This window comes from Aricia agestis, chromosome 8 (assembly GCF_905147365.1).
Source record: "Aricia agestis chromosome 8, ilAriAges1.1, whole genome shotgun sequence".
NCBI lineage: Eukaryota > Metazoa > Arthropoda > Insecta > Lepidoptera > Lycaenidae > Aricia > Aricia agestis.
Genome location: NC_056413.1, coordinates 7,053,334 through 7,066,034, shown reverse-complemented (window position 1 = coordinate 7,066,034; position 12,701 = coordinate 7,053,334). Strand labels below are relative to the sequence as shown.

The following is a 12,701-nucleotide window of genomic DNA, read 5'->3' as shown; positions in this document are numbered from 1 at the left end:
GATATAAGATAAGATAAGATACTTACTAATTACTAGACTAGATGACGCCCGCAACTCCGTTGCGCCAAAACTCGTTTATCGCGCAGGAACCGTACATTTTTCCGGGATCAACACTATCCTATGTCCTTACCCGGGACTCAAAGTATCTCCATGCCATCTCCATGCCAAATTTCAGCAAAATCGGTTCAGCGGTTTGGGTGTGAAGAGGTAACAGACAGACAGTCAGACGACAGACGGACAGACAGACACACTTTCGCATTTAAAATATTAGTATGGATGACGCCCGCAACTCCGTTGCGACAAAAATCGTTAATCGCGAGGGAATCGCACTTATCCGGAATAAAAAGTATATCCTATGCCCTGAGACTGAAAGTATCTCCATACCAAATTTCAGCAAAATCGGTTCAGCGGTTTGGGCGTGAAGACGTAACAGACAGACAGACAGATAGACAGACAAACACACTTTTACATTTATAATATAGTATGGATTTGCGAGAATTGCACATTTTTCAAATTCCAACAAACGTATCCTATGTCCTTCCCAGTGGTCTACTCTATAATATTCTGTGTGCCAAATAACATAAAAATTCCGTTCCAATATAAAGCATAATATTTTGTTTGTGTGTGTTCATCTTCATTTTGTGTTTTGGACAGCAATAATCTCTCTTGCAACTGTCGCCTCAAGTAAACTCTATCTCTTACGGCCGAACACAGACACGTTAATGATAAATTAACTTTATCCCTATCCTATATCCTCCCCTATTACCCTATTCCCTCTTAAAAGGCCGGCAACGCACCTGCAGCTCTTCTGATGCTGCGAGTGTCCATGGAAGTTGCTTTCCATCATGTGACCCGTTTGCTCGTTTGCCCCCTTATTCCATAAAAAAATATAAGTCAAAAATACCATAAAGTTTCTATCAACTTCTTGATTAAATTAATTTTAATTAATCGTTAAATGTCTGCGAATACGGCTGTTAGTGTACTGTTAGCTCTATAATAATATGAATGAATGAATGAATATGCTTTATGTTGCTCAAAATGTACAAACATAATAAAATAAGTTACATGATCATCAGCATGAGCACAAAGGCGGCTTTATCGCTATGTAGCGATTTCTTCCAAGCAACCTCTGGCGCATGGAAACAAATGACCACACGTGCAGCTAGAGTTGGAATAATACTAAAAAATAATACATAAATCTTATAATTAGGAATAATTTAACACACACATGTTAATAATATATCATTGTAGATATGCTACGCACTACTCAGTTACATATTTTGCCTGTACTATTTTTAGTTTAATATTGTAACTTATTCAGCATACATAAGTAACAACCTAATTATACGATCTAGAATAAATCAGGTCCTCAGGTGTGGTCTAGGTACTACGTGACTAGACTAACGCTTAACTAGGCTATCTACGTGTAGGACATAATCATTTGTTTAGTGTTATAGAAATAAAGTACAAGTAATAAATCACCTTGAATCATTTAAAAAAGGAATAAAAAGCCATAACCTACGACCACACCTACAACACACACATATTAATCATTTTGCGAGTCTGTTCAAGTGAAAAACAAAATGTTTACAATATTTACGTAAACATGTTTGTATCACCGTAGTGTAGATCGTAGTGCTTCAACTATTAATTTAAGGGGGCGATTAACCCTAAAGTGTCGATTTTATAATTCATTTTTATACTTGAAAATAAGCACCGAATTGTTTCATTTTCTATAATTAGATACTACATTATATTTCCGAGAATTCGATCTGAGCAAAAACACGATATCTTAAAATTTTCTCGATAGAAAAAAATCACAAAAATGCATCTAATTTTCACGAATTTTTCATTTATTGCCGTAACCGTGCATTGAACTAAGTTAATATTTTAACACATTGTATAAAATTCTATCATTAAGAGATCGACCCAGCGGATTTTTAAAATGTTGCATATTTATCGAGTTATTGAGAAAAAACTAATTTGGCGATGAATCCGCGTCGTTCTTTTTCATCTGGCATATGAAAGATGGGCGTGAGTGTGAAGAGAGAAGGACGATGTTTGATTTTTGGGATTAGTCGCCCTCTTAACGAAGCATCAAAAGAAAAATAACAGCTAGATAATGATAATACGCTATTTGTGTTGTTGACTTACAGCTTTAGGTATTTAATTAATATTATAAACTAATATTATAATTGTTACATATTATATCTTCACTCTTTAACCGATAAACCGATTGCCATGAAATTTGCCATGAAATTTGCCGTCTCGAAAAAGAATATGGGACAGTTTTGATTAAAAAAAAGTTTTTTAAATAAAATAGACGTAACGAAATAGCGGCCAGCGCTTTTCGAAACGAAGATTGTCAGACCATTAGCAAATTGGTTCTACTGCAGGTAAATGATCGTCTGGTTCTATATTAGTTTATGACAGTGGCGTCCTACGTAATACGCCCAACACCCACCCCACTGGCTTCTGACGTCATTGTTACTAGCTTTGACATTTCTCCCTTTTAACCACATCACAATTTCTATTTTAAACCTTATGATTGTGTGCTATGGATTATTTTTAATTGCAGAGGTAGTTGCGATTTGGATCACAAATGTTTGTGGGATTAGCTCAGTAATCTCGTTAAAAATGCTGTGGTAAACGAATCGCAGTCGTGAAGTAAGTACTTTTGAGGTCCTGTATTATTTGTTAAAGATTGGTACAAGTCTTTTAAATATTCATTATTCACATTTTATATGATTAAAATGTACCTATGTTATATTTAGAAAATATAATTAAGTAAATGAAGACGAAATAAATTGTTTCAGAATTTGAAACATATTTCAGAAAATTTATTTTGTTACTGATCTTTGCGTTGAAAAAAAGTTTACCCACGCACGTAATTCTAGGTTAAAAGCGTATACAATTTATGTATACATTAAAAAATGTTTAATATTTAATTATATGTTTAATGTTTAATATTTAATTATATGTATACTTACATTTAAAAATGTTTAAAACACATACGTATTAAGGCCCTGTATTCCCAGAAACGGACGATTTTCAAGATTTAAAAGTCACAGGAGAGTGGAGACATAAAAATATAGTAATTTAAATTCTGAAAAAAATATATATGTGTTAGTTAAGGATCTAACACACTGGAATTTATATTCCATTACACAATATCATGAACTTTACTCGATAGAAAAAAATCCCAAAGTTACCTCTTCTTTTAACGAAATTGCCATACTATGTCCAAATTATTTGGAATTTTCAAATAATTTATGTACTGAATAAAGACAAGAAATATATCTAGGGCGTTTCGTATTTTTTGACTCGATTTAATTTATGTATAAAAAAACGACGATCGATTTTTTTCTATCGAGTGAAGTTCATGATATTTTTTTTTTTGATGGAATGGAATTTTTATAATGTAATTTTTCCAGAATTTAAATTACTAAGTATATTTTTGTGTCTACTGTCACTTTTAAATCTTGAAAATCGTCCGTTTCTGGGAATACAGGGCCTTAACATAAAAGCGTGACCTTTTGGCATTCATAATATAAAAGGTTTCAAAAGGCCTACGTAGTACGTAGCTGCGAGCTACGCGGCCTACGCCGTAGCGCCCTTAATAGGGACATACAAATTAAACATTATTATTACTGTGTGTGTTATTTATTATTTATTATTGAGTATAAATAACACACACAATAATAAATTATTAGAAAGCGTAAAATTAATGTTGTATGTTGTATAAGGTATAAAGATAAAATAAATATTAAAGTCGATGAAATATTAATAGTTAAGTATTACATATTATTGTGAATTGCATGATGATGCTATTTTACGTGCAATATTTTTTAATATGACTAAAGAATGTAGATTTTTTTAAAGACAACATTTTTATTCGTTTATATGTGATATCACTTTAAAAAGTTTACTTACGTATTGTAATAATATAATCGATGGACTGTAAATTAGAATGCAATTTAGAACCTATGGGCTATGAGAGTTTCATAAAATAAAACATTATACAATGCATACTTAAATTTGTTTAACACTTTTCTGGTAAGAGCTTGACAATTTCATGGGGGTCGGAGTATATGATGTGGTCGTCATGGTCGAAGGTAATACCGAAAATGTTCTTGACGTGGGCTATCTTGTGCAAAGTATTGTTGTGCTTATGAGCCACGTATATACCGTTCTGTCCGGAGAAGTACGCCTCGCCTTTATTATTTATTTCGATTGCCCTATATACCTTCGGCCCTTCGATGTAGTTTCGATGGTCCGTGCCGTTTTTGATAATGTACAACCCCGTTTCGTTGGTCAGAAATACGTCATCATCTCCGTCTATCGCGAACTGATAAATCTTCTCGTGTATATGCCTCTGCCGTTGGAACTTCTTCTTCTCGTGGTCGTATTTGTACAGATGTTGGAACGGAAAGTTGATGAAGTAGAGGTGCTTCTTGAAAAACATGTCCCAGACGTTGTGCGTCTTGTCTATGTTTTCTATTTTGCTGTCTTTCTTGTTCAGATGGTGCTCGTACACGCCCCCGCTGCCTCCGAAGTATATGATGTTGTCTTTGTGGTTGATGGCTACGGCGAATCCGTTTTCGACCTCCTCGGTGCCGTTGTGTCTGGTGTGGTTTTTCTCTATGTAGCCGATGGCGAAGGAGTCCTCGTCGTCCTCGCCCGTGTTGTAGCTGTAGAACACCTTGTGGTCCTTCTGGTCGTACGCGAGCTGGTACGGTCGGTTGATGCCTTTGCCGAGGACGATCTTCCTGTGTGGTACGCCCCTCACTTCTATCTCCTCGCATTTAGTGTTATTGTCGTGTGCCAGCAGCGGTGTCGTCAAACACATGAAAAAGAGAGCCAGAAAAAAATACATTTTGTTGTTTTAGCTACGAACGTCCCGGCCGGTTTCGCGGTACCGTATGATTCAGATCTGTCATTTGGAACGGGATTATTAGCTGGAATTGATTCAGAGGGCCATCTGCTATTGTTTTGTAATTAGATAATGGGTGGGTCACGAGCGCTAGTTGTATCGTGTGTAAAGTTGACCTGTACCGCGCCGTGGTTTTAAATGAATCTGTTTTGCTACAGTAGGTGGCATACGACCAATGCCAACTTAAAGTACAAATTGGAACAAAAGGAATACCTTTTTTGTGCCCATCTCGAGTGTGAACGGTCGACGGAACGAATATTAATAACATAATAATAATTGTATCTGGATAACAGCTTAATAATTCTTGTTATGTATTTTTTATTTTCTTAATCCTGATACGCAATTTAAATCAGTGCCACGTTGGAAGTTGTATTTATAAAGCAAAATCACAATAGACATAACTACGCAAAATACAGCAAAATACCGTAATACACGTTGTAATCATTGACATAAGAATTGGTCATTGCCCCGTGTTACCATGGTGTTAACTGTTACCCATGTGGTACCTACCCGTGTATTATTTTCTTCTATGGAATTGGTTGAGGCATAAACTTATAATGCAGTATATAAATAAGTCTATGGGTTGAGGGCAAAAAGTTAATATACCTACCTTTTACTTGCTGCTGCTGCTGCTGTCGCTCTCGTGCGCGCACCCCGGTGACATGGCAATTATTTTTTCGAAAGAGACAAATAAATCGCCGAGCAACTAAGTTGCCCGTGCGCGCATGGTCTTATGGTTAAGGGTTGCTTGTAATAGACCATAGAATGCTTTTCAAGTTATAACCATCTATATTATATCATATTATTATTATCTATGTTATAACCCAGGGATTCCCAATCTTTTTTAGCCTGCGGCGCAGTTAGGGTTGATTCAGACCGCAACTCGACGCGTAGATCATGCATTATTGTCGCCGGGGTGCGCGCACGAGAGCGACAGCAACCCGACTTTTTTCAGTTTTTTCTTGTCAGTCATCAACATGGATTTGGTCGAGACGGCTGTGGTCGTTGCACTCGCTATAAAAAACCAAAGAAAGCGTCGAAATATAGAATATTGGGTGCATCCACTATGGAGCGATCGGCTGACTCTCGGGAAATTTTATACTAGTTTTATGAAATTGAGAGCATACCCAAAAAAAAATTTTTGTTACTATAGAATGAGTGTCGAAAGTACTCTAGTATTTTAGAAATTCATTGCTGCAAGCACACACAAACTAACGCAGCGGCGGTCGAGTGGCAACATTATTTTCCTCTATGGTGGCAACTGGTCGGTCGCCAATTTTTTTTTTGCCCGTGCGCGCACTTGCATTGAAAGTTGAAACCAATAGGGAAGGAGACAGTTGCGTCGCGGGCTCTGGGCAACGAAAAAGTTGCCCAGAGTTGCGTCGCTACGTGCGCGCACTTTCATACTAGCTCCTAGACTTCATCAAGAGACAAATAAATCGCCAAGCAACTAAGTTGCCCGTGCGCATGTATCACACACACACAAGTAATGTAATGTATCTTACATTACATTACTTGTGTGTGTGATACATTAAGAAGCTATACATCCCGGGATGTAAAGCATCTTAATATTATCATGACCTGCTCTGTGTGTGAAGCAGTGACTGATGGTTGCATAAAATTGATTGACAGTTATCTGGATATTTTGGTTTTGTCATGCAACCATCAATCATGACTTTTGAGTAAACGAAAAAGAGTTTAATGGCATTTCATCAATCACGCGTCAGTCAGTCAGTCGTCCATAATTATTATCTTGCCTGAAAACGTGTTACATCCTTTGTGAAGTTTTGCGTATGACTGACAATCAGTCGAAATGACTGTGTAATGTGAAATTAATTCCAACACTCACCAGACACCAACAGTCAAACACATGCAGCATGACCGTCTAATGTACGCCTTACATTGGAATGTGTCCGGGTGTATGAGAGTAAAAGGAATAGAGAGTGCTCTTGTGTACTGCGCACACACTTGAGCACTATAAGATTACTCCTGCGTAGCTGGCCTAATTTCAATGAAACCGGCCACAGTCACCAAAACCGGTGTGGGAGCTTTTTTTTTACATTGGAATGAAGTATTAAGTCAAACCGAGTTTGACAAACGGCATGTCAAAATGCCGGTTTGTATTGTTTGTATTGTGTCAAAGTGCGAGGCGGGTGTGTTTTTAAATTAATGCAGAAAAATTATTGTTTATTTGGTGGAGAAAAAAATAATATGTTAAAGAAAATGTTATAATAAGCCTTCTGTGTATCGAAATTATATCATTTTAGTGTTTTTATAAATAATTCGTTGAACTGCAGAATGTGCTGCGATATTTGAAGCGAGAGCGATATTGTGCAACATCATTTTGTTAAATTGTGAATAAAACCAAGAATAAAACAGTTAAAATTCAATGGTTTTTCATTTGTATTTTCAGAATCATTATGCTACTTGACCTATATTCAATTTCATTGAACAAATACATATTTCTAGTAGAACTTGGCCTAGGAAACCGTATTTCACCCTTATCATCAAATAAAAGCTTATGATTGATAAATAAAGTCGATTTGAAAATATAATTTTATGAAAATAGGATTTGTACTGACGAAAACGCTTTTGCGGTACTTCCGAATTGGATCTGACGTCATCTAATTCGTAATTTAATATTCTTTTATTTATCGCGCTCGTTATAATATGTAAGTTTATTTGTACATAAATAATAAAAATCAGCCTAGAAAGATTTGTAAAATATATTTTCTTGAATAATTCAAATAAATCATCAGTTTTATAAATTATCTGTATTTATTGTAGACGGGAAATGAAATGGCCAAAACTTTTCTCCATAAGTTTTCAACATTACAAATGATTTCTAATTTCTTATTTAATTCTTTTATAATTTTTGGGCACTTTTAGACGCGTACATTTAGCATATAAAAAAATGTTCAATAACGAGAGCTTCAAATACAAAACGAATGACGTCACACTATGGCGGACAGTGTTTTCGGCGCCATTAATTATAAGGCATATTTTTCAATCAACATTTTTATGGGTTTCTACTGTGTATAATAATAAAATATTAGTTTTTTTAGGGTTCCGTACCTCAAAAGGAAAAAACGGAACCCTTATAGGATCACTTTGTTGTCCGTCTGTCCGTCCGTCCGTCTGTCAAGACCCTTTTTCTCAGGAACGCGTGGAGGTATGAAGCTGAAATTTATATCAATTACTCAGGTCTACTGTCCCTTGAAGCTGTGAAAAAATCAAACTTCTAAGCCAACGCAATCAAAAGATACAGCCGTTTATGCCGCAAATTTTCGACACTTGCAAGGGAATCAAAACCTACAGGGTGCTTCCCGTGAACTCAGAATCTTGAAATTTGGTACGAAGCAACGTCTTATAGCATAGATAAAGGAAAAATTACGAAAACCATAAATTTTTAGTTACATCACATAATATATATTTTTTTTAATAATTTTAAACTTACTACCCATTTCCTCATAAACGCGTAGAGGTATTAAATTGAAATTCATACCAAATACTCAGGTCTATAATACCTTTAAGGCGCAGACAGCTGCCAATTTGACATCTTTGTGCAGTTTTCTAGACGTATGTATTTCATTGATTGGCACAAAAAAAATATATGTGATTTTTGATTATATTTGGAAAAGCTTGTCCGATTTAAATAATAAAATAATGTACTCCTACTGGATGAAAAAAAATACCAAAGTCACATCTTTCGGGAACTTTAAACAGTTCTAACTAAAGTAATAATACAATCTATGCTTTAAAAATTTGTTTATTTGATTCCTTTTACAAAAATCCAAAGCTTGCCCGATTTAATTTTCGGCTCTGACATCTAGATTTCCCACAATATTTATTTTTCCTCTAACAAACGAAAAATGTATCCACGCTTCTGAATGAACATTTCACATCTCTCTCTCTCGCATGAAAACCGACAGTGTTCGCTGAGGCGCGGTGCTATGTGGACGTGTGACGGATTTCGCTCTGCCGATATTGTGATTTTAGTGTAATTGAAGCGTTTAGTTCTTAAAATTTGTATATAGGTATTTCTCATTGTTTTATAGTATATTAAGTTTATTCTGTAAATATTTGAAATTATATTGCGCGTCTGCAAAAATGGGTGACAAGAAAAAGAAAAGACGTCCAGCAAAAAAGCGACAGCTTCGTGAAAGCCACAAACACATGATGGAAGTAAAAGTAAGTTCAATTTTATCTACTTTCTAGTTGCGTACGTCTTTATTAAAAAAACAACGAACAATTACGACCCCGAATCAAAATATTTCGTCACTCTCAATGTGTTTTAGGATAGCCAGGATCGTTGTGTCAAATAAAACATAAAAAAACTGTATTACGATTGATTACGATTTACGAAAATCCTCTAAGATTCGAACCATAGACCTTGGAAATTGACATAATAATGTTATCACAATCGTTGTGATAACATTATATCAATTTCCAATCGGCCTATGGTTCGAATCTTAGAGGATTTTCGTAAATCGTAATACAGTTTTTTATGTTTTATTTTATCACTGATAATAATTTTGCTTTGTATCTGAACATTTATGTTGGAGTTTTGCACTCCAAAATAAATGTTCAAAAAGTTAAAAAATCACCACTCATAAAGTTGATTATTTCGTTAGCCTAAATAAGTTTTAGCGTCGCGCGTCGGGGATCGTTCTGATAAATCAATATTCAATCGGTCTATGGATCGAGTTTCAGAGAATTTTCGTAATACTTTTTATGGTTTTTTTTATCACTATTAGCACAGAATAAATAATAGTACAAGTACTATAATTAGGTACTATGAGTTCATTTTGCTTTGAATCTGAAGTTTTATTTAGGCCTTTATTATTTAATTTTTTATTTCAGGCGGCGGAAAACCATGGATAGTGCAATTATTGATAACCCAAACGAATCACCAAATGCCAATTCAGATCCAGCGGCAGGTAGTATGTTGGAAAGGTAATATAAGTTTATTTATCTACTTATTATAAGTTGTAACTAAACGTCCTTCACGACTACGAAACACAGCGCAAGGGCTGTTTCACGCCGGTTTTTCTGTGAGTCCGTGGTATTTCTCTGGTCGAGTCGGCCCATTCGTGCCAAAGCATGGCTCATTCATTGTATTTTTTATGATCCAGTTTATCTATTACAAGCTATTTTAGCCTTTTTATGATATTATTATGATTTAATTTTTTTCCAGTCGACCGAAAACGATGGAATTAGATAATAACACAGTGGAAAATGTAGCAAATGCCGATCGCAATATAGCGACGGGTAGTATTTTGAAAAGGCAAGTATATTTTTACAATTACGATAGGTAGGCTAGGTAAATATAGATATAATAAGTTTATTACTATTTGAGCGCGATGCGATTGCGCGATTCTTTCAGCTCTATTCAAGGACATGCTCCGTAAGGGCCGGGACACAAAATCACGGCACGACGACGCGACGTCGTACGGCGCCGGACCGTGTTTTTGTGTCCCGGCCCTAATAGGTGCGGCTTCACTGCGGAGTAGGGGTGAGCGTTATTTCACGTCACTATAGTTACAATAACTAGCTACATACAGTAACCGAATAACTAGTTTCTAGTCGTATTTATATAGTAGAGTAGTGATTTTTGTAACGTTTTTATTGCATTGGGTGGTATGAAGTACCGTCGAGCGATCGTCGCGTTGTTTCGTTTGGAGTCGCAGCTAGCGCCCGCCGCCCACTGCACCGGTCGACGTAGCGAGCGACAGCGAGTTTGCTATAGTCCGCGCGGAACTAGTTGGCCGCGCCGCCGGTATGTGAGCATACCGGCGGCGCGGCCAACTAGTTCCGCGCAGATTACCTAGCAAAATATTAATTAGTTTATATCAATACTAATATTATAATTAGGAAGAGTTTGTTTGTTTGTTTGAACGCGCTAATCTCAGGAACTACTGGTCCGATTTGAAAAAAGGCTATAGGCTATAGGCCCGCGCGCGCGCCTCATCCCGGCGTCACCCCCTTTCATTCCCCCGCGCCGCGAGTGACCTTTCTGCAACGATTTTAAATGGGATAAAATATTGTCATTTAAAAAAAATAACACCCATTTTTTTGGTTAAATGGGCTCTCCTAATGATACCTAAGCCCTGCGGGGCTAAAATGGTAATATTTAGCAATTCCTCTCAATCAATTCAGCAAATGAATTGTCAAAACTGACAAATGTCAAATCAGTGCAAAAATACAAAAATGAATTGCAAGCAGAGTTGCATTTTGCGATATTAGAGAAATGAATCATATTATGATTCGTCTCATGATTCAACAAAGCGACCATTTTAGCCCCGCTGGAATAATTGGGCAGGAAGGTTTAATTGAGAATGTTACTAGGTATGCCAAATTGCTTGAAATTTTGTCACAGTAAAGCCTGTATGTATACAAATACACTAGTTTTTGTTGCAGTCAAAAATACCTTGTAGTTTTGATTTTATAGGCATTCAAAGTTTCGAAAAATATCGATTCCCGCTAACAGTCCCGCGACCGCTTGTGACGTCATATCACAATTTTTCCGCGCGGGTCCTATACAATAAACGTGATTTTTTGCTCTATCTCAATAACGGCAACAGGTAGGCACTTGAAATTTTCACCGAGGCCTTAATTATATGTGTACTTTAATAATTAATAATAATATTATATTATGTTACTAATCGGACTCACTTATGAATACACATACCGTTATAGTGCAAAATAGGCCAAAATTTGTGATTTTTGTATAAGCCCCCCTTAATTTTTTATTTTATTATAATATTATTATTGATTATTAAAGTACATATATAATTAAGGCCTTGATGAAAATTTCAAGTGCCTACCTGTTGCAGTTATTGAGATAGAGAAAAAAATCACGTTTATTGTATGGGGCCCGCGCGGCGAAATTGTGATATGACGTCACACCGTTACCGGGCGCCCGCGTCGTACAGTTACAACTTGTTTCGTCGGTTAAAAATCACATAACGACCCACCCCTACTGCGGAGTGCAGCGTATTAGCCTAATAAAATTTTTAGTATACCTTTTTAATGAAATTAGAAGGCAAACGAGCAAAAGGCTTTTTTAAATATTGAGTTCTGTATAATTTTATCCTAATTCCTATTTCCCAATAATCGAAAAGTTAATCATTTTAATTTATGAAATTTTGTGGTGATCCAGTTTTTAAACTGTTGTTAAATGTCGATGTCTCAAAGTATAAACTTACTTACAGGCTGGAAGAAAAAAGTACCCATGACACTGGACTATGTAGTTTGGAGGCTGAATGTGATGCTGAAAAGCTTATTGTTGAAACTGCACTTCCGCAGAAGAAACCTGATGTCGGAAGAAGAATTATAAGTGTTTCATATTTTTATAAGAGGTTGCAAGAAATTTCTCATCATGGTCCTCTTGGATGTGCTTTAACTGACATAGAACTAGTAGGTGAAAAGCAAGATGGCCTCAATTCAAAATTCACATTTCTATGCATACTTTGCAATCTAATATTGATAATTGATAGTGACTCAAATGAAGACCATTACATGCCTATCAATAATAATAAGGCAATATTCGTAACCTGAAATATGGAGCTGCCCTTGCACCTTATGGCGGCTCTCGACATAGGCGAACGCGTTGGCCAACGCGTCTGCAGACGCGTTGGCCCAATGTGTAGAACGGGCGTTCGCGCGTTGGCCGTAGGTATTTAGACGTTGGCCAACGCGCGAACGCCCGTTCTACACATTGGGCCAACGCGTCTGCAGACGCGTTGGCCAACGCGTTCGCCTATGT

General features: G+C 36.3%; 1 protein-coding gene across 1 annotated transcript; it reads right to left on the bottom strand.

The window, feature by feature from the left end:
- Positions 1–4,020: 4,020 nt before the first annotated feature.
- Positions 4,021–5,043, bottom strand: LOC121729369 (ommochrome-binding protein-like). The gene has a single exon (XM_042117853.1). It carries the CDS (start codon positions 4,874–4,876, stop codon positions 4,043–4,045), a length of 834 nt encoding a protein of 277 aa, XP_041973787.1. The 5' UTR covers positions 4,877–5,043; the 3' UTR covers positions 4,021–4,042.
- Positions 5,044–12,701: the final 7,658 nt, after the last annotated feature.

What these genes read in the sequence shown, in the direction of transcription:
- LOC121729369 (XM_042117853.1), bottom strand. Translation starts at nt 4,876, where the DNA reads ATGTATTTTTTTCTGGCTCTCTTTTTCATGTGTTTGACGACACCGCTG.